Source organism: Colias croceus, chromosome 3, assembly GCF_905220415.1.
Source record: "Colias croceus chromosome 3, ilColCroc2.1".
NCBI lineage: Eukaryota > Metazoa > Arthropoda > Insecta > Lepidoptera > Pieridae > Colias > Colias croceus.
Genome location: NC_059539.1, coordinates 5,990,381 through 6,014,237, shown reverse-complemented (window position 1 = coordinate 6,014,237; position 23,857 = coordinate 5,990,381). Strand labels below are relative to the sequence as shown.

Here is a 23,857-nt window from a genome sequence, read left to right as displayed (position 1 = left end):
GTCGTATGAAAGAATGAGACAGCTATAGACAACAAGCTACGTTTCAACATAGTCATGGCACCATTTTTACTATAGGTACGTATTTAGATAGATAGAAGGTGATAGTGATGGGATGTGCTTCAATCGATAAAATCGTGAATGTATTTTGCATTTACGGTTTCGTGAAATAATAAATAATAAAAAAACAAAACTTATAATTAATTTCAGTTGAATACATTATTTGTTTAATCCTACGTATATAATAAATGCGAAATTATGTGAGAAGGGATGTTACTCTTTCACTGCGGAACCGATTACAATGAAATTTTGTACATACACACATAGGTTAGGTTTTATCCCGGAAATCCCACGTGAACGGGAACTGTGCAGGATTTTCTTTAAAAACGCGGGCGGAAAGTAAGTACATTATAAAAGAAATTTTAAAACTTGAAATGTAATTTAAAATAAAGAAGGAAATGATGATAAAGTTAAAGGAGGGAGGAGAAAGGCACAGTCAGCATGAAGGAATCATGCAGCATTTTAACAAGTTAATAAAAGGACAGTCTTAATGAAAACATTTTCCTAACATCCTACTAATAAATCGAAAGTTTGTGAGGATGGATGTTTGTTACTCTTTCACGCGAATACTACTAAACCGATTACAATGAAATTTGGAAAAATTACTTTTGATCCCGTAAATCCAACAGGAATGGGAACTATGCGGGTTTTTCTTTGAAAACGCATGTATATTCAGTATGTATTTCAATAGTAGTTTCTCATCTATGAGAACTGTCATTTAATCAACCGTTTAATTTTCACATAGTTACACATTTAAAGTAGGTAACTTATGTGTAAAAAATTTCAAAATAAAAATTCACTCTCTTTAATCAAATGTATTTATTATCTACAGGAACAAAAAAAAAAACGTAAGCGTAAGATTGCACAATTCTTCTAGAGTATCCATCTTGATAACACGTAGGCTCGAAATGCAGTGAACACAATATTGCAAATTGTGGCGGCGTCCAATCAACTCATGTCTCACGTTTTATACCCATTTTTTATTTAGCTCTGGAAATCTAAAACAAAATGAATTTATTAATAATCTGAAAAAGAAATTAATAAACAACAAACGAAAACTAAAACACATAGGGCAAATAAAACAACCACGTGGTATGTTTTATTTTCCTGCGGTAAAAAATTTACATCTATTATTTGCAACAACAACTACATATAAATCTGATTTATGAAACAAAATAAATAAATCAACGTTAATATGAAATAGATTTTTTGTCATAAATCGATAATATACGCTAGATGTGTTACAACACTACGGTGGTAAACAAAATGCCAAACGTGATATTATTGTGACGTTTTTTAAAAATTATTTCATTATTTTATATTCCACAACCCCATAAAGTGGGTAAATGTTACAGTTACAACATAAAATTACAAAAAAGCGCTTGATAAAACCTTCAAATAGGTTTAAAACATAAATATTTATCAATTTGCTGAAAATCACTTACCGATGGAAAGATATTTTTACATTGTTTTTATCCAAAACTCCCATTCGACTAGTGATAGCCGGTTGCTAAACATACAATAGTTATTTAAGCACACTGACAAATAAAAAGAAACACTGTACACTTTATATTTTCTAAATATTTCGTTAAAAACACTTGACGCACTGAGCCCACCAGCTGGTTGGAAAACAAACTGACTGCCGGCGCGCTACGTTTGAAGACAGTGCAGATACTCTATCGCTATCTCAATCTGGCTTATGCTGTTATTGACTAAGAGTAAGTAGATTAGAAAATATGTATTTTGTTCTGTCTTAATTTAAGAACTCTATAGGTTAATTGCTCTTAGCTGAACCCAGTGTTTTTTGTAGCGGCCACACTATGGAATGTCATCATGGCGTTTCGGCGTAGTTAGTTGTCAGTTTTGTTGAAAAGGGTTCAAATCCTTTACTTTAATCTTAGACTTTAATAATGTTTAAATCCTGCTGTGTTGTGTACATAATGCACCTATACAGGGTGGAAGGTTAAGATGGGGCATGAAGGGCAGGTACCTTAACCGTTGTAGCTACATGAAAACGTTCTTAGGAGACTATCCTTAAATTCTTGAGAAACTTGAATCTGCATTCACAGATTTTTGAAAAAATGTACGGTCAGCAAGGAAATCGGCAGTTTTTAAAAAAAAATTTTTTGATGCCAATCGATCCAGTTTCTCATGGGGATCAAAACACTCTAAAAGACCAACTGAGGTATGAGTACTAGAAAAGTCAGAAATCGCGAAAAACTATTTTCATTCCTGAACAAGTAAAAAGACAAGGGCACAGCAGCATAACATGCCAGCGACGCAAAGGTAAGGTAAGGTCCAATCAAGTGGTATTGGTACAGATTTACGAAGGCACCCTGAACTCCGAAATCTACAACAACACCATTTTGAAAAATCTTGAGTATGTATTTACCACTGTCAGAATTGCGAAAAATTTATTTTCAGCAAGATGGTGCTCCACCTCACAACAGTCGTCAAACGCGCTCATACCTAAATGAACAATTTCGGGCACAATGGATTGGCACACATGGTCCCATAGAGTGGCCGCCCCGTAGCCCCGACTTGACACCTCTAGATTTTTTCATCTGGGGTTATGTAAAGAATGAAATTTATAAAAGATCATACAACAATGCTCAAGAACTAAAAGATTCACTTTCTGCAATACTTTACGGAATTCACCCAAATATGTTGTCGGCTGCTACGCGCTCAGTAGTAAAACGAACAAACCTATGTTTACGTCAAAACGGTGACCACTTTGAACATCTCATATCATAAGTTTTATGTAAATTATTTCAGAAATTCTGGAATTATCACCACTTTAAATACCACCACTTTAAATGTTGTTTTTTGTTATTATTTTGTTACTTTTATTTTCTTTGACAACCGTTTAATTAAATTAATGTTTCTTCTTATTATCAGTATGTGTTTTAATAATCAGAAACAAAAAATATTGAAGCCTGAAAATCTCTTTGGAGTTTTCTATTAGCGCATCTTTTGTTGAATCACTTATTTTCTTAGTGAATGTGTGGAAATAGTTTTTCGCGATTTCTGACTTTTCTAGTACTCATACCTCAGTTGGTCTTTTAGAGTGTTTTGATCCCCATGAGAAACTGGATCGATTGGCATCAAAAAATTTTTTTTTTAAAAACGGTCGATTTCCTTGCTGACCGTACATTTTTTCAAAAAGCTGTGAATGCAGATTAAAATTTCTCAAGAATTTAAGGATAGTCTCCTAAGAACGTTTTCATGTAGCTACAACGGTTAAGGTACCTGCCCTTCATGCCCCATCTTAACCTTCCACCCTGTATACTATGATCACCTTTATTAATATCAAAAGTATCAAAATGTTTTTTCCTACTAAAGCCGATGTTGCCAGGTCCATATTTTTTAAATTTGCCGCCTTTTACTGGGTTCAGCTTTGGCTGGCCAGACTCTATATTCTTAATACCTAATTGTAGCTCTATGATTAAGAGCAAAGAAATCTTGTAGCTGCATTGCAGACTGGCAATAGCTGTGGGTAGTTCATTAGAAATGTGACAGTGAATAATATAATATTTCTAATAAACTACCCACAATTACCTACATGAAAAGGGTACCTAACTTAATACTTATTCTGAGTGCATACTAAATTTTTTACATACTTTCTATTATTATGTAACTAACTATAGTTAGGTACATAATAATAGAAAGTACATACCTATGTAAAAAAATTCTGAATGGGTGTAACTCCCATGTGATAACTCCCATAATGCAACGCTAATAAGGTGATTGTAGTTTGTTTCCAAAAGGTATTGAGCGCTATTAACTTGCTGAGATAATGATAAACTTTATACTTTTTTTGATAACACTTTCGTTAATATCTATACTAATATTATAAAGCTGAAGAATTGGTTTGTTTGAACGCGCCAATCTCGAGAACCACTGATCCGATTTGAAAAATTATTTCCGTGTTAGATAGCTCATTTATCGAGGAAGGTTACTTATAGGGTATATAATATGATCACGCTACGACCAACAGGAGTGGAGCCAGGGGGTGAAACCGCGCGGAGCAGCTAGTAGTCAATAGTTTAGTTATAATTTCTAATAGACCACTTTTAGAAATTAGAAGATTGATCATGAATAAATCACGAAACTTCTCGTTCTATTTTTAAAAAGTCATTATTGTCATTTTACTCATTAGTTAAAGTAACTACTTTCGATAAGAGTAAAAAGTTTGTTGATACCTGCAATAGTCACGAAATAATCGCCTAAACTCCCTGTTTATAAAAGTATTTATATGAATCAAGTTTGTTTTCTAAATTCTATCTAATTTGCCTTTTAGGCGATTCAGCCAGTCAGAAACCGTCCTAACTTTTGAATTTAGCTTAACGCGAGGTATTTCAACGCGAGGCAAGATTTTAGGAGGTGAAGTGTGGGGGGCCGTTCGCGTGACTCGCGCTCCTCGCGCTCCTCGCGTCGTTTGTTTTTCGTAACGTTAGCGCTATGCCACAGTGTAAAATATATCAAAAGTAAATTGTGATCAATTTTTATTATGTAAGCAATGTAAAAGTGTTTGTGTCAGATTGTAAATATAAAAGTAAATAAAGTGAGCATTTACAACTTTATAAACTGAGATAAGTAGGTACTAGGAATTTATTAATTAGCACAACATAATTATGGAAGTACTTGGTGTAACTAATAAATATTACTTGCTGCTACCAGTAGAAGCTTAGAGTATTATATTAGAATAGTACTAGCTGTTGCCCGCGACTTCGTCCGCGATTACGTCGTTTTTCGTCATTCGTCGTTTAATATACTTTGACTGTTAGTCAAAGTTTATTTTTACTAACAACATGTAAATGAAGAAGAAATAATAATTACCAACGAACTAACCTTTTCTATAATACTTAACACGGCACATTTTTCAAATTATCTTGCTCAACTCTGCTCAAAAATTTGAGGGTTTTGTTGGAACTTTAATGTGTCAAAACTATGATATATCTAAACTACTATACTACTTGAAATAACTTGCATGCGGAAATGCTCATTACAATTGTGAATCTAAAGAATAACTAACAACATACTATTCAATTTTATTGAGCTGATGAATATCTTTTGCCTGGAAGAGATCACCGTCTCCTAATAAATATACTGTGTTTTCTTATAAAATCTTTACATAATTTATTTTATTTAGTAGTTTAGTTTTTGTTATTTTTATGTAAAAATGAGCTTGAGCAATGAGCTTATACATATTTGGCAAAAGTATACATAAATTTTTTATAATTTCAGGACCGCAACTTAAATGGGGCGCTCGGAAAATATGCCTATGGGTTATTAATAGAGAAATGATACACAACAAAGTTATGTTGGATCCATTTTATTTATAAATAATGAAAATTATATATTTATAAAATATAAAACATATTAGTTATGTAAAATGATTAAAAATAAATAAATGAAGCAACTACGATTCAAAGAAAACATCTTTTTCAGTGTGAAAATGCTCTTAGCAATCCTGGATGATGAACTGTATATCATGTACTCTGATCCCAGTACGGTCGGTACCTCGATAGCCATAACGATAAATATTATAATCAGATAACCGCAAAGTCAATATAAAAACATTACTTGTACAGTTGTGAGTGCAAAATTTACGTTTCATTTGGCAATAACATTTTTTCGGTACTAAAACGTAGTAGTTTGATATGTGGCTGGCTGCCCCTCCTCTCCTTCCTGAAAAATATCCTCCAAAATTTCCCGAGATACTTCCAATGATTGAACCATTATGATTAACACTATTATTGATATTGATCAATGATTGAACCATTGGACGTTGGACATTAACTTCAGTCAAAAATTAACGAAGCGGATGATTACTAATTTCCACTTAATCCTCGCTGCCACTATCTTTATCATCAAATCATCAATTTTCAAGTGGTGTTGTAAAATTGTCAGCAGAAATCGTCTTCCAAAGGCGATATAATTTTATGAGCATTGAATCTGTAAATAAAAAAATCAAAAGTTAACTGTAAATCTATAAAAAAAGCTACTTACAAATAAAATTTTATCAAAAACTACTGTTCCCAATGCACCTCAAAATCTTGTAAAAGTCATATATAAAAGAATAATACCAACAAAACACATGAATTGCTATCATTATAAAAAAATAAATACCTGTATGTAACAACTTACCTTGTGGGAACGCATGACGGTGAAAATTCACAAAACACTAAGATTGCATTTGATATTTTTGGTTTTATGGCATTCAATAGTCAAAAGTCGATTTCTCTGTCCCTATGTCCCTTTGTATGCTTAAATCTTTAAAACTACGCAACGGATTTTGATGCGGTTTTTTAAATAGATAGACTAATTCAAGAGCAAGGTTTTAGTATATAATTTATTAGGTTTTAGACAAAGCGGGCGAAGCCGCGGGCGGTAAGCTAGTAAATTTATAAAACACGAAGATTTTTAAAATTGTAACTAATGAACACAATCAATATTAGATTAATTACTGTAGATAATGGTGTCTAGTTTTACTTAAAATAATAAACATCTACCCTCACTTTAAAAAAATGTAGTATATTTATTATTTACACGAAATATACCTTATAGGGAAGGGAAGATATGGGTTAAAGAGTTAAATAAATAACATGATTATATTTAAATTATTAATTTTCAACAGTGTATTCAGTAGTGTTAACATGTAAATTGATTATTTTGATTTTTACGAAATCTCATATGTAGATGGCGCTGTTACAAAATTAACATTATACAACTTACATTCTTTAAACTATGTTTCTCTTCCCAAGTTACTTAAATGGCATAATTTTTATAGTTTCAATCTAAATATTGTCAAACAACATTTATATATACGTCATTTAATTATTAATTTCCAATAGTTAATGTGTGATTGATTTTTATAACACTGGCTATAGATGGCGCTGTTTCAAATTTGTCTTTATACTGCTAAGATTCATTTAACTGTTTCTCTGCCAAAATTACATAAATGACGTAGTTTTTATAGTGTAAAGGTAGATAATAGCATGGCTTACTCAAAAACAACATTTAAACATGAGTCTTTAGATTGTACGCTGTCGTAGTACACGGAATATGTAAGAAAAATAAAGGTTCACAGCTCCTCCCCCGTAGGTGATAGCTTGATAATATGTAGCCTATAGCCTCACCCGACCTGTTAGTAATATTCATGCAAAATTTGAAGTCAATCTATGCAGTACTTTTCGAGATTAGCCCAGACAAACATACAGACAAACAGACAAACAGACAAACAGACAAAAATTCTAAAAACTATGTTTTTGGCTTCTATATCGATTATAGATCACGGCCCAAGTATTCTTTTTAAAAAATATTCAATGTACAGTTTTGACTTTCCTACGATTTTATTATATGTATAGATAGAGCGCGTGTATTGCACAAATTGCTTAGTGCGCATTGAAGGCAGATGAGCTATAGATACTATATAGATGTGTGTGTGACAAATAGGGATGGGTAGGTATCAATTGCGTGTTGAGCTATCGATAAGTTATGTAAATAAATATGTAACATAAGAAAATATATTGTTCAATATGTTATTAAAGAAGAAATGTATGAAGAAAGTATAAATATATGTAATTTTAAATAATAATGTAAAGTCTTCTATTAATTATAAGTAGTTTAAAAAAAATGTATAATTAAAATATCTGAAAAAACGTGTGGACTTCTTAAATATTAAAATTAAGAAAATAAAAGATCGGGTTTAGTACTATTTTTTAATAATAAATCAAATAATAATAGTATTTAATGTTAAATAAAAATAAGAATTAATTAATAATTTAAAATGAAATAATAAACAATATAAATATATATCAATTCTATACCTACCAAAACCTTCAAAAATCAATTTAGCGGTTAAATATAATATCGTAACATTACATACTTTACATTTACACTATAATACATTCGCATTCATAATATTAGAAAGTGTATGATACAAAACACAACACAAAATTATTTTTAATATATTTTTAAAAGAGTTTTAATATTAAAGTAAACTATCGAGTACAGCGTTGGTCAAGTCACATCACTACGATCACGTGGCGGCAGTAAGGTGTGCGAAGGGTGCGCGAGCGAGCCTGCGCATGTCCGCCTCCCAACCTATAATCCCATATAATAATTACCATTCCGTATTCACGGTTTCTGTATTCGAGGTATATATTTTATGGAACATATACCCCGCCAATAAGGAACTTTTACTGTAGTGATTAATAATTATTATTAGTCAATAATCATTATTATTTGACTATTATCAATTATTTTTTAACTAATAATCATTATTGTTTTTTTCCTTAAAATAAACAACTGTAATTAATAATTATACGCCAAAATTATGCAAATAATACACCAATTACATAATAATAATCCATACTAATATTATAAATGCGAACGTAACTCTGTCTGTCTGTCTGTTACTCAATCACGCCTAAACAATTGAACCAATTTGCATGAAATTTGGTATAGAGATATTTTGATACCCGAGAAAGGGCATAGGCTACCTTTTATTGCGAAATATGTACCACGGGCGAAGCCGGGGCGGACCACTAGTATTATACATATATATAAAACAAATTATTATAAACTAAATAAACTCTTATTTCACAGTAACGCAGCTTTTATCGTTTTGAAATAAAAGCATACGAGGTGAAACTTTATGACCAACTGATATTTTTATTCTGTGTCATCAAGTAACTACGTTTTTATCATATTACTCAATTTACATTCCGTTTCTTATAGTTCTCTTTTCCTGTTCTTTTTTTTGATACTGACACTGCTTTCTTCCGAATTTTGTTTGTTTTGTTACCCATTTTCAATAATTTATCGTTACTCAAAACGTAAAATCGAGCGGAGTTATTTGACACAGGTCCTACGTTAGCAAGCGCCTGATCAAGACTGGCGGGGTAGCGGGCAGCGCGGTTTGTAAAGAAAACGCTGGGCAACGTTAAGTTCTGAGATATAATATGTATTTAATAATTATTACAGGGCTTCAGTAGAAAACCAAAATTTAGCACGTTTTCTGCAGTACATCAAAATACATATCCTTATATAAAAATTATTTCCAAAATCAGAAATTTCATTAATAAATAATTCGTTTTCGATCTTTATTTTAGCCTATTTTTATGATTTTATATGATCGACCAAAATACACGTGGTTGTGTAACAAATTAGCACACTTTTTAGGAAATATCTTGAAGTGTATTGATTATTTTTTGTACAAGCGTCATATACATGAAAAATTTGATCTTGCAAACCAATTTTACTCCGCTTCGCTGAAAGGACTCCCCTTAATGCATAAATAAAACACATAAATATCCGGAAGAAAGCTATATTTTCTATAATTATTTTTAAAGTGAAACTTTTATTACATCGTCTCAAACTTTTTGGTCTGTGTAGCAAATGTCGCGTGACGCACGATACGTACGATAATTATCGTACAAATACGATAATTTTTAGTTAAATGTCTATAGTGTGAAAAAAAGTTTCACTTTTACCGTGGTTTCATAAAACCACACAACATTTTTTTGATATATTTTATTGTTTTTTTGTTTGTTGGTGTATGTTTCCCCAAAATTTAAGGGCCCATAGAGCTTCAGCAGGGCTTCTTTCATGGTAAGTTTCAAGTTTCTAGAAATCTCCCTGCACTACAGAATAAGTAGTGTACCGTCACGTCCTCATGTGGTCCTCATATTACTGTGTGAGTCACAGTAAAAGTAAAAACAATGTTTTTACCGGACTGGTTTAATAATGCTGTTCTGTGGCTTGCATGTGGCTTGAGTTGAGTGTTTCTCAGTGAAGGACACATGACGCATGACATATTCAATATTGACATTAGCTGTTGTCATTTTTGACATTGCCATTTGTCAATTGTATTGTCATTTTTGTGCCTGACGTCTGTTATTTAGTTATTAAATGGTTTAGGTAGGTACCTACCTACCATGTACCTACCTACACTTTATGATTTATCATGGACATTGAGTCCGTTGTCATAACGTCGCGAATTCAGCGACAAATATACCACCATCAATCAATTATGAGTGATGTAAATAATAGATAAGTAGGAGTTATCAACCAGTATTATCCGCAAAAATTTTCTTATTGAGTATTCTGGATATCTTGAGCGTATTTTTAAGGCAGCAGTCATGACTTTACCGTTGCCTATACCTCCGTGTTCAAAAAGAGATGGTGTTAGCGGTTTAAGTTGTGATCATTTTGATTATACTGATCTGAAAAGTAGTATGGCTACAACATTGCTTGCTCCCGTAAAAACTGAAAGAGATATTCTTGAACACTCCATGTACGAAGACGACCCGAATGCTAATACTCAATTACCAAGTGAAGTGGGTACTCAACCTAGATGGGGACCGCGACATCGTGGTGCTCAAGAGCTTGCAGAGCTATATAGTCCTGGTAATTATTTATGACCTTGTTTTGCATATTTAAAAAGGATGTCACTATAGCAATCATAGGAAACAACACCTTTAATAATTATTAGAACATAATAAATATTGTATTATGAGTCGGCAACAAATAATACATTAACATGAACAATGAATATGGAATTTGTAGACATTGTATATGATTTAGATAAGTATAATTAATATGAATATATAAAAATTAAAATACATTCAGTGTGCTGCATAATTATAGGGTAAGAAGCTAAAATACGTTTTTATCAACTTTTATGATGATTAAGTCTCGTCTCCTTTTAATTTTGATAGCTAGATATGGGCAGAAAATATCTTTAAAATCTTAATTCTGTCCACATGACATTGAGTAAATTCTCATTAATCTAAGTATCTGATCTTTGTTTGGATATGATATGTCATCTCATCCAGAATAATAGATGGTTACTCTCTTAAGTACTGTGTAAAAACTTCTGAATTTAAAATCAAATTAATACTAGCTGACCTCTGGCCTCTGCCCACTTACCTGGAGTCAAACAAATTACCAATACATAAATTACAATTTACTGATTCATGAAAAAGTAAACAAATGAAAATATGTTTGTTTTTTTTTTAAAATGTTATATGTTTAATTCAATAATTCAATATATTACCTTTTTTCTTTAATAAAAGTTGTAACTACCAAGTCGTTCAAGAAATATTAGTATCCAATATAATATAAATTTTTTTATAAGAGGAAAAACATTGTTTTTATTGCCATTTATTTGTAATTATTGATAGGAACTAAATTAATGTAAGACTTATTACAAGTTTTTTTGTTAATGTAGTGCCATCTGGTTTATTTTGCTATTGGATTGAATGACTAGCGCCGCCATCATTGAATGACAACATTTAATTGGTTTAGAAAAAAAGAAAGCCAAAAGTGTTTTAAGTTTTTGTACAAACAGAATCCTCAAAAATATGATCTAGTTTAATATCATACTTTGTTTTTTTAGATTTGGTCTTGAATATTACAGATAGTAAATATTCATTCAATAGTATGCAGTATGTTACGTTACGTTACGTTTCGACAAATTACATTCTCACGAGTTAAATTATAATGTCCATGGTATATAATATTATATAATATTGGTTTAATCTATACTATCTATACTAATATTATAAAGAGGAAAGGTTTGATTTTTTGTTTGTTTGTTTGTATGAATTGAATAGGCTCCGAAACTACTTGGCAGATTTGAAAAATTCTTTCACTGTTGGAAAGCTACATCATTTCTGAGTGACATAGGCTATATTTCATTTTCAAAAAAAATAGGCATCCTTACTAAAATTACTATAACGTAATCCAAGGTGTGAAAAAAATATCAAAAAACTACCTTACATCGCGTGCGCTGCGAAAACTATTGATGATAGAACAAAATGATATACTACATTTTTTTAGAACACACCATTATCTACAAAAAATCAGCGGCAGCATATCTCTAACTATTACAGTCATGTCACAATAAGCGTTTTTTTATTGAAAAAAAGAAATTAAAATACCACCGCTACAAAAAGCTCTTTATTTGTACCTTGGTATTAACCCTTATCAAAATAAACGATGTATTATTTAAGACTGCTTCAATATCTTTATATTACTTTTTGAATTATTCGATTCTGACAATCCATTCAAAAGATATCACGAGTTAAAAAAAAATTAAAAAATAAACTGTATTCGGCTAGCTATGCGTTGTAGGCGTCACTCGGGCAGGGGTACGGGAGGGGGGTTAAGATCACGAAATAAACTTGCCGCGCGGCTTACTCGCGCGGTCGGCTCCCTACGTGATGGACGTGTGCGGAATTTACGCTTGATAATAATTCGTTTAGTAAGTAACTAAACCGATTTAAAAAGTTCTTTTCAGAACTAAACCCATTTATATAGCTTCCGCCCGCGACTCCGTCCGCGCGGATGTCGGTCTTCGCGTGGATGGTTTATTTCTCCATTTTGAGTAACTCTGACAATGACATCTTATAAATATCTATTGGACCCAAATACGGCTAGGCCTATAATAATACGGAACGTGTGTTCGCGGTTCTACACTCTACAGAACAACGTCTATGGATAAAACTGAAGAATTAAGATTAATTTTTTTTCTACGTATTTTTCCAGGATAAAAAGTATCCTATTTTACGCCCAGGATAATAAGGTATAATTATACCAAGTTTCATCGAAATCGAACCGTCAGTTTTCCCGTGATGCCTTCACATACAGACAGACAGACAGACAGACAGACAGACAGACATACAAAAATTTTTTTAATCACATATTTGGGTTTGGTATCGATCCAGTAACACCCCCTGCTATTTATTTTTTCAATATTTTCAATGTACAGAATTGACCCTTCTACAGATTTATTATATGTATTATAGATTACTAGATGTCGTTGAACACTTTTTAGATCGCGCTATCGAAGTGTTTTTCTCTATACGTATATAGAATTTTGTGTTTGTATGCGGCAATTCTGTTTTATTGAACTTTTTAGATCGCGCTATCGAAGTGTTTTTCTCTATTCGTATATAGAATTTTGTGTTTGTATGCGGCAATTCTGTTTTATTGATCTTTTTAGATCGCGCTATCGAAGTGTTTTTCTCGATACGTATATAGAATTTTGTGTTTGTATGCGGCAATTCTGTTTTATTGAAGAAATAAAGTAAGAAAGAGTGAATTTTTGAATGCACTATCTTAGTTCTTTTGAGATAGTGTAATATTTATATGTGAGATATTGTTCACTTAGTTATTAACCTAATAAATTACTTGAATATTTTTCATGATTTTCAATTTAATTTTAATAAATAGTAGGTAGTTGTGTACGTTGTAATATAGTAGCATATATAGCTTACAGTTATGCTAATTTAGTTCAAAGGCATTTTTTCTTTTGTCATTTTGAAATGCCTAAAAGATCAAGATCTCAACTTTCTAGAAATAGTTCCCAGGCCAGGGCATCAAAAATTCGTCGAAATGAAGAATCTTCATCAGAAACTGAAAATCTTCTTTCAATTCATAGACAATATGTGGCACAATCGCGTGCTAGAGAGTCGAGTACCGAGCGTTCGCAACGGCTCGCTGAACAAAATATGAGAACCGCTCAAAATACTCCATAATTTGGAAAATTTAATAGATTCTGTATACCCTGATATCGAGAATTTGCACGAAAGAGACTTCCATTGGCTGTGTTCTCGGGCTATAGTATCACCTAAGAATGATACTGTCAATGAAATAAACAATCTGATTGTTCAAAAAGTCCCCGGCCAAACAAAAACATACAAATCGATCGACACTGTAACGAATATTGAAGATGCAGTCCATTATCCACAGGAATTTTTAAATTCGTTGAACCCTTCTGGACTGCCACCCCATGAATTGACGTTAAAAATCGGAATCCCAATCATGCTTTTAAGAAATTTAAACCCTCCGAGCATGTGTAATGGGACGAGGCTGCTTATTAAGGAGTTAAAGGACAATTTAATAGTAGCAACTATTATCACTGGCCCAGCAGGTGGTCAACTAGCTCATATACCGAGGATACCGATGATCCCAACTGATCTGCCAATCCCATTTAAACGGCTTCAATTTCCGGTAAAAACATCTTTCGCATTAACAATTAACAAGTCCCAAGGCCAAACCTTCGAATTAGTAGGGATCGATCTGCGAAAGAAATGTTTTACTCATGGTCAATTGTATGTTGGTCTTTCGCGAGTCGGAGCCCCTGAAAATCAATTTATTTTGCTGCCACAAAATAAAACAACATCAAATATTGTTTACAGAGAAGCTCTAACAAAATAAATGTATTTTCTTTTAGGGTTATGAACTTATGACCTCAATAATTGAAAAAAAAAAACAAAAAATTAAAAAAATATATCAAAAAAAAAGAAAAAAAAAACCCAAAAATATACAAAAAAAAACACATAAATACAAAAAAATCATTAAATAATATCTGAATTTAATTATTCTTATTTTTTTTTTATTTACTCTTTTTTAGGAGCTCGACGCAAAAAGGGATGAATATGTGTCATATTATTATTATTATTATGAATGTGTTAAAATTAACAAATCTAAATGTAATGTTTAATGCCCGTGCGAAGCCGGGACGGGCCGCTAGTGGTATATATATTATCCTATATAGGATGACATTACGGCAAATTTTAAGACCACAAAATCATCCGCTTTTAACCGGTACCTACTAGGGAAGCGCGTACCACATGACCACATGTTAGCTTTCCATCAGGCGAGATTGTGATCAAGTGCTTCCTTATCTAGAATAAAAAAATAGAGATTTTCTGACAAAAAAAAATAGAGATTTTCAAACAAAAGGCTCCCCAAGTTTTTGCAAAAAAATCATATTTTGACGGGAGAATTTTCAATTGAAAATTAGGTTGTTTTTTCAGTATTAAGTTGAAATAAGGCGAAAAAATAATTATAATCAATCAAATAAATTACAGTGCATTTGAGACATAATAAAGTAAGTTTCCACCAAATTTCGTAGAAAAAAAATTTTTTAAAGTTAATAAAAATAAAAAACAAAAAACTTGGTTTTTTGAATTTTTCACCTAAATTTTGATTTTTGTGAAAAAATTGTAAATACAAATTGTAGATCTTTTTATTACCTACAGTTTGCCATTGAACTTTTTTCCGTAGGACTTCCGTGGTTTTGTCGGAAATCGAGAGAGACCATTTTTTTCTCACAAAACTTCCCCCCCTTCTACTTTCCGAACTTGGATTGACCGTAATTTATTTTTCCTTACTTTTTTAGTCACATTTTCCTCCTTTTCTAATGGGTTTCATCCTACTGCGATTTTTTTTACTTTTTATTATTTTTAAAGGCTTCTACCCTGGTCTGAGAACGATATGTTTTATCATTATAGCACTTCAGGCCTATTTAGATATCAAGTAATTTAAGAATTATATTATGACGATGGCTTTTTGAATTATGATTTTTTTTTATCTTACCGTATCGGTGAAAATCGTGAAAACCAGACATTTACCATTGGACGAAACGTAAAAATTGTTACGAGAAGTTTATTATTTTATGTTTTAAAAATTTTTACCAATTTTCGGCTGTATGGAAAGTTTGGTCAATGTGATCGGAACATCAAAACAGCTTGTCTATTATTTTATGAATATTCTTAATATCAAGATACATAGTATGTACCAGATACAGACATTAAGCCAAAAATAGCTTTCTGCACCTTAAACTTCTTCTAATAATATGTTATGTGTATTTCAAACATTTTCCTAAATACTTTCGATGCTTTTTTACCTATAACTTATGAATTATACATAACTGCGGCCCGGCACCTGCTTTGCTACGTGATTCACCATTTATAGAATTCATTAGTTGCAAAAATTATGACAAATAAAGAACCACTCTACCGATTTTGTATAATTTTCACAAATATTTAGCCTAAGATAAACCATCTAAAACTAGTCACAACAAAGCCTAAACATTGCATTTTAGCATTGATTTTTATTTTAAAGAGTATAAATTCGTTTATGAATATTATTTTCAATGTAGAAATATGAGAATATAAAATAATTTTTTTAAAGGAAAACGTCTGCAAGAATGGGTATGTGTCATCGTATGTTGCACTCTATGTGCAATTGCAGGACTTTTGATGGCTAAATATGTTCGACCGGATGCCTCTTTGCTTCTGGCGGCACTTGCTGGAGTTCTCACAGCTGATTTTGCATCAGGATTTGTACACTGGGCAGCTGATACCTGGGGTGCTGTTGATCTTCCGATAATCGGCAAGGTAGATTTTTTCTTCGATATAATTCCATAATATGTATATTCCTTAACCTTTTAACCGCCCGACTTCAGAACAGTTGGCGTGTCCCTAGCGCCCGGCACAGAGAATCGAAAATTAAATACCTAAAAGAAAGAGGGATGTTCAATACTTAAATTTGTGATGTCGATATTTCGTTTTAATAACGACATTTGCATTTGCGAGCGTGGTTAACTAACAACTACATCTCACCAAGCTAAGTTTACACCTCGCTGGAATGCGGCATGTACCCGTATAATATAATGTTAAAAACAACAAATGCAAAGTAAAATCTAACAAACATTTGTTTACTTTTTTAAAGTCATAGCGAATCCTTTTTTACAGCCCGTACCTACCTAAGCCTCAGTGTGACGTAAACGACGTTAGGTACCTTACGAAATTATTCGACATTTTTCGCAAGTCAGTAAAACAAAAAGTGTTTAAAAATTTGAACGATTTATTAATTATTTTCATCGCCTTCTAGAATTCGTATTAACTCTTCAAAAGTCGTCATGATACATTTCTATCATGTTCATTTATCGACATACGAACGTAAAACTTCATGCACACGCACAACACTGATGGAAAATTCCAGAAGTCGGCACTCGTTTATGACGTAAGAAGCGGTCGTCTTTATCCGACCGTAGCGCAGGGCGTACTAACAAAGAAAGTTTCGGAACATGTAGGCTAGGGATGGGAACCATCAATTGAATCGCTGACATTTCATATGTAAATTTACTTAATTTTAAAGGAATTAAAGGAAATACTCACAAATATTTGTAAACAAATGTTTTATTAACAATTGCTGTATTTGTTTTAAAGTTAATTAGTCAGTATAACGAGAAATATTTTGATTTATGTTTATTTTTGTATCGAAAAATCTTGGCATATGTCCCGTCCCTCATGTCGGATTTTGTCGTCATGGGCGTTGCACATCAATACAATTTTATAAAAATAATGCTAGTAATTCATCTAACTTTGGACATTATTTTAAGGACTTCTAATTAAGAGACTAAAGTGTATTAAACTGTAAATGATTACTTAGTTAACTATTTGCCTAATATAAACATATTTTTGATAGAATGCAGCGTAATTAAATAAAAAGCTGATTAAACGAGCACTGATATTTTGGTCGTAAATATACGACTCTGGCGAAATGGGCCCGAAAATATTTGTCGGATTAATCCGACGTAGGCGGTTAAAAGGTTAATATAACAAAAAAAACTAGAATCTATCTTATGCTTTTTTTTCACACACAATGTTCATCCTTCACTCGGTGTTTGATCTTTGATCAGATTCGCGGGATTTTTTATAAAATGCAAAAACCTTGAAATGTATTATATGGCTAATGGTCCGGTCACACTGAGCCTTCAAAAGGCCTACGAAATTTCAAATCCAACTGAAAATTGGTATAAAATTGTTCGAAAACATAATTAAAATCGTTTCATATAATGTAGGTCTGAAATGACTTAAGAAACGTATGCGTAATATAACGACGATCAACTTTCGAAGCGTTATATCACAGAAACAGTGGCTCTTAGAGTCTTAGGAAAAAAAACATTAATAAATATTATTTTTATAAATAATCTTATGTCGCGGCCACACTATGCTCCTCGCGCTGCTCATCGCTCTGCTCGTCTTGCTGCCGTTATTCGCCGCGACTTTGCCCGCTCTGGCCACATACTGCTCTACTCGCGCGATTAATCGCGACGCTCCTCACTTGTCATTTGCTTTGTCTCACGAAATGGACGTTGAAACGGTGATAGCATGCGCGCTTTGCATTTTTAGTCTAATTATATTAATATAGTAAAAAGAAATATACATCGTTGTCGTCGTCCTCAAACATAAAAAAAAAACTTGAACAATTTTTCATTTGACCATTTCATGCTTGGCGACAACATAATTTCCAATTTTGCATACGTGTACCGCGTGTGCGTCTTGCGCGAGCGCTCGATGTCGATGCGGACTGCGATCGCGCGAGTTTGTGGCCAGGCATTCGCTCTCGTATTGCCGGTCCTTTGACTCGCGCGCTGATAAAATAGGGAGCAGTGGAAGATGAGCACGACGAGTGGCATGACGAGTAACGTGGCCACACTATGTCTCTACCTACTTTCCTCGTTACTTCCCATACCATTCGTCGAGTGTGTGGCCGCGCAGTTACGCTCTATAATTTTGATCAAAAGTGATATTACCAATTTTCTGCTGAATGGGAATTTTGTTCTTGTGTGACCGAACTATGTACATGTCATAAACTTCTTTCACTAATTGAGAAAGCTAGGTACTTACATAACACTGTTAAATAGTAATCTATACTTACTCATAATAATAGTAATCTATACTTACTCATAATAATATAAAGCTGGTTTTGTTTGTTGTTTGAACACACTTATCTGAGAGTTTACTAAACCCTTAAACTGAACCGCTTTCAAAAATTATTTGAAAGACAGAAAGAAATAAACATTTATTTGACTCCACAAGATACAATTATCAAATAGTAGCTTATTTCATCGTTGTATAGGTATGTATTGTATCGGGGCGGACCGGTTCAGTTTTAAAAAAGGCTCAATTTATCATTAAATTTGTATTATTTTTCTATTGCAGAATTTTTTGCGTCCATTCCGCGAACATCACATTGACCCCACCTCAATAACTCGGCATGATTTTATTGAAACAAATGGAGACAATTTTGCTATAACTATTCCTGTTTTAGCGAGAATAGTGTGGCAGTTATTGACGTATGATGTTGTCACAATTAATGAACAATTTCACTGGATATCTTATTGGTATCTGTGTTGCATATTTGTGGCGATGACAAATCAGGTGAGTATAAAAAATATTCTTAATATGATTTTATCTGCATATATGAATTTGAAATTCAATTTTTTTTTCTATTCCATTTTCAATATTATTAAATTTTAATTCAAAATTCCCAAGCAAAATTCAATTTAATATCAGCACCTTAGATTACAAAATAAAGTACAGATGGAGCATGGCAACCGCCCGTCGCCCTTGTCAAAGAAAATACGAAATCAAAAGCAAATACGTCGCTGCACCAGTGCTATAGCGCTTAGAGTGTCATGCAATACGTCAAAAAGGGCTTGCAATTTTAGTAAAAAAATGCTGTCTTGTGATAATAAAACGCTGTAAAATTTGTTCCCGAAAACAAAAAAAAAGATGAAACATCGTTTCACAGGTTTTCTGTAGATTATTTGCCAGATTTATTTCTTTATACGAATAATAATTTTACAGATATGAAGGAATACAAAACTTCAACGTATGTTGCCAGTATTTTGAAAATGAATTTGCCATTTTTATTGGTAAAACGGTAAAATGGTTAAAAGATCTTCAGGGTAATGCTGTTGGATTTTTCGATCGTGAATGTGATTATTTGTATAGTGCACTAAAGGTTCATGATCATTATTAGATTATTTTAATAAGCATAATTACATTATTTTGTTACTTTTATAAAGCTTAAAAACGTCATAGTCATTTTCGCTAGGTAGCGATTTAATTTACGTGAACTCCATGATGAAAATAAAATGTCCCGTATTCTCGACTAAAAACTACCGCTATTCGCATTTCGCATTCATTTAATTGAAAAATAAAAAATAATTTAATTATTATAGTTAATATTGAAACTTTTTTTATGTGATTTATTTAATTAAAAATTGAATATAATTATTTTGTAAATATATAACTTTAGTACTTATATATATAATAAAATAGCAGGTACATTATAATAAAAAAAAAAATTTTACAATAGATATTATAAAAAAAAATGTTTTGTGGTTTTATGAAACCACGGTAAAAGTGAAACTTTTTTTCACACTACTTATAGACATTTAACTAATAATATAAAGTGAAAAAACTAAAACCCAACTAGGTACGACAATAACCGGCGCTGAAAAAGTATATAAAACAAGATTTCAGAATACTGAACTGAACAAAGTTGCTAATGTAGTTGCAAGTAAATGGACTCAGTAGACTCAACCAAGATGCCTTCGTTGTAAATTGACAATAATGTCATACAATACTATTCTGAAGTATGCAATATTCCACTATGTAAAGATAAATTTTCATGTTTGGAAAGGCGTAGTCACACGTTACATACCTAATATACCTATCTACCGTAGCACTTCAACAACGTAAACCCCATATAGCCTATAACCAGCGGACAATTAAGACGCTTCTAATAATATGTCATTTGTCGAATTCTGATAAGTAGTTTAGACGTTACGAGGGAACAGATGAACATACATACATACATACATACATACATACATACATACATACATACATACATACATACATACATACATACATACATACATACATACATACATACATACATACATACATACATACATAGCCTGTCATAATCATAACCTTCCTTTTGCTTTGCCGTAGTCGGGTAAAAATGATCGTATTTGTACGATAATTATCGTACGTTTCGTGCGTCACGCGACATGCGCTACACAGACCAAAAAGTTTGAGACGATGTAATAAAAGTTTCACTTTAAAAAAATATCATAAGCCCGAAATTATATTAAAATAAAAATTAAAACTTGACTGCTTATTTATGTGTTTAGCCTACGTCACTACCGCCACTAACATAATAATTTAGATGATTGCAATGAAACCTCACATCTCAAAATCGATCCAACGGTTTATACTGCAGGGCGTGTCAAAGAAATATTATACATACATACATAAACTCGAAAAACATAACCCTCTTTTTTCCGTAGTCGGGGAAAAATTTGGGAAATTTTTCAACATACGGTAACATTACACGCACACAGAAGCACCATGTACGTACAGTGCAGCGGCGAAATGACAGCACACATAGCTTTATTGAAAATGACGATAAATCATTCGGTTTAGTTCGGCAACGCTCCATCTGTCTTTTATTTTGTAATCTAAGATCAGCACTATGAAGTGCTGATATTAAATTGACTAGCTAGCAGGGTCAACAATTATATTATATATTATAGAGCATACTATATAATCAAGACAAATATTAAAAGCTATTTGAACTAAATTTAGAGTTATACATTTACATTAAAGTTTCTCGAATACCTATCTGTAATTAATATCGTCTTGCATTAATTTGTAAGATTTGTGGTCACATTTATATACGTCTAAATCTACGTTAAAAGCATTAATAAGAGATTGAAAATAAACATAAAAAAACCATCATTCACATTATTTGTTTAGATCCACAAATGGTCCCACACCTATTTCGGCCTCCCCACTTGGGTGGTTTGGCTTCAAGAGTGGCACATAGTGTTGCCTCGACGCCATCACCGTATACACCACGTGGCGCCGCACGAGACTTACTTTTGTATAACTACAGGTTGGTTAAACTGGCCTCTAGAGAAATTGCACTTCTGGTCCAATCTAGAAAACGTCATTGAAGCTCTCACTGGATGCAAACCAAGGGCAGATGATATGAAGTGGGCACAAAAACGTTCTTAGAAAATGCCTGACGACGTTTTTTCTTATAACTATAATAGCTAGGTGAAAATGACTTTGTATTGTTATACTATTATTAATCTCATTGATATGCAAGTCGTGATGGTTGCTTTTAATAGTATGGTTATTTATTTATTTATACATATATATTTGAATAATGTATGTTTACCACAAAACTTTCCAAAGAATTAATAACTTTAAATACCTGATTATTGGCGACTAAAAATATAGATAATAAGATAGGTACAAGTACAACAGCTATTTTTAAAATTATGGTACTTTTTTAAAATAATAATGTATCAGCACAATTTTTCTACATATAAGTAAGTACTATTAGTGCGTAATTTTATTCCTGGAATTCTTTAAGATATTACAAATATTGAGTAAATATAATTTTGGATTTTTTTGCAGCTTAAAATGACAGTCGCTATTCGCTGCATTAATAAATAATTTAATGTGCCTTATGCCTTTCAAATTCGATTTGAATAGTAAACCACTAGAATTTATTAAACGGTTATAGATTCGGGGCTCATTGTCTGTTAATACGCGTAATTTGTATTAATTTATAAATAGTTCCTAATAACTTAACTTATAAAAAGATAAATATTAAATTTAGAAGAAATGAAACAATTTCATCCTACACAAAATATATTTTGTGAAAATATATTTTCACAATATTTTCACAAAATATATGTTAAAACTAAAATTTGTAATAATAAATTGTCTAACTAGCCTATGAAATTAGCGTTTAGGTCTTACAAAAAAGATCGTCATTTATTTTTATTATTATTGTTGTTTGTTTTTACTGCGCGGCCACACACTCGACTAGTGGTATGGGAAGTAACGAGGAAAGTAGGCGAGACATAGTGTGGACACGTTACTCGTCGTGCTCATCGTCCTGCTCACTGCTCCCTATTTTGTCGGTATTTGCGCACGAGTCAAAGGACCGACAATACGAGTGCGATTAGGGATGGGCGTTGAATCAACGGACTAGTTACATTAACCGTCTATGTACACTCAACGATTCGGCTAGTCAATCGCTCACCATTGTACTAGTTGATCTTCAACGGCTAAACAAAAGAGCCGAAACGCTCGTACAACTTGCAACGCGACGGTTAACTCTTCAACGTGGATGTATAATAGTCTACTGCTAAACAAGAGAGTCAACACGTTTGTTTCAACTTGCGACGCGACTATCTTAAAAATGTTAACTATAAAACCATAGTAGCAAGTGCGATAATGTTTCGAAATGTTTTGTTAGTCGGAAAGAAAGAAAGGAGCGTGAAAGAAATAGTGCGTAACGCGCGTGAACTGTTGAATTTGAATTTTGTTTGTTTTTAGTTTGTGTGTAATTACGCGCGCGTATAGGTCGACCGTGTCAATCGTTGTCAATTCGTTTCAGTTTACACATCGACTAGTCGAAGATTTTAACCAGTTGAAGGACTAGTTAATGAACGATATTTAACGTACAAGTGTCGTTGATGAAAAATACGTTGACAACCAATCCCTAGTGAGGAGCGTCGCGATGAATCGCGCGAGTAGAGCAGTGTGTGGCCAGAGAGGGCAATGTCGCGGCGAACACAGAGCAAGTAATATAGCGCGATGAGCAGAGCGATGAGCACAGTGTGGCGGCGACATTACATAGTTTATATCGTTAACAAAAATCATCGTCTCTGAAAATATCAACTACCAACCTATCTATCACGGCTCAGAGAATTTAAAAATAGTTACGGTAAACGCACCAGTCATGGTCACTTTTATGTTTTTAAATTTTATTTTCCGAAATATAATTATCTGATTAAAACCATATATGTTTCAAAACTGTTGATATTTGATTAAGGCAGGATTCCTATAAACACGAAAGCTTATAAATAGGTCTTGTCTTTAATAGCAAAGTCAAAAAATGAATTTGAAAAGTAGACAGTTCCAATGATGGACAGCCAAAAACCCAAAATAATGTGTGTTATTCATGATAATAGAAACAATTTAATACTGAACATAGAATCTTACAATCTTTAAACAATCAAATAAAAATCAAGTTGAGATCAAAAATGGTTAAAAATAACTAACACTTTTTCTTAAGATACATTTCAGTCTCATTGTTGAGAGTTAATAGT

General features: G+C 32.4%; 1 protein-coding gene and 1 long non-coding RNA gene across 2 annotated transcripts; one reads left to right on the top strand and one right to left on the bottom strand.

Annotated features, from left to right (window-relative positions):
* Window positions 1–8,058: 8,058 nt before the first annotated feature.
* Window positions 8,059–9,030, bottom strand: LOC123706302. Its single transcript, XR_006753392.1, has 2 exons — window positions 8,836–9,030; window positions 8,059–8,166 (listed from the first exon to the last, which is right to left on the bottom strand). It is a non-coding gene; the product is annotated as an uncharacterized LOC123706302 (long non-coding RNA).
* A 951-nt stretch (window positions 9,031–9,981) lies between these two features.
* On the top strand, window positions 9,982–22,713 carry LOC123706104 (plasmanylethanolamine desaturase). Its single transcript, XM_045655258.1, has 4 exons — window positions 9,982–10,473; window positions 16,051–16,256; window positions 18,870–19,088; window positions 21,483–22,713. Exons 1-4 carry the CDS (start codon window positions 10,206–10,208, stop codon window positions 21,741–21,743), a joined length of 954 nt encoding a protein of 317 aa, XP_045511214.1. The 5' UTR covers window positions 9,982–10,205; the 3' UTR covers window positions 21,744–22,713.
* The last annotated feature ends 1,144 nt before the right edge of the window (window positions 22,714–23,857 follow it).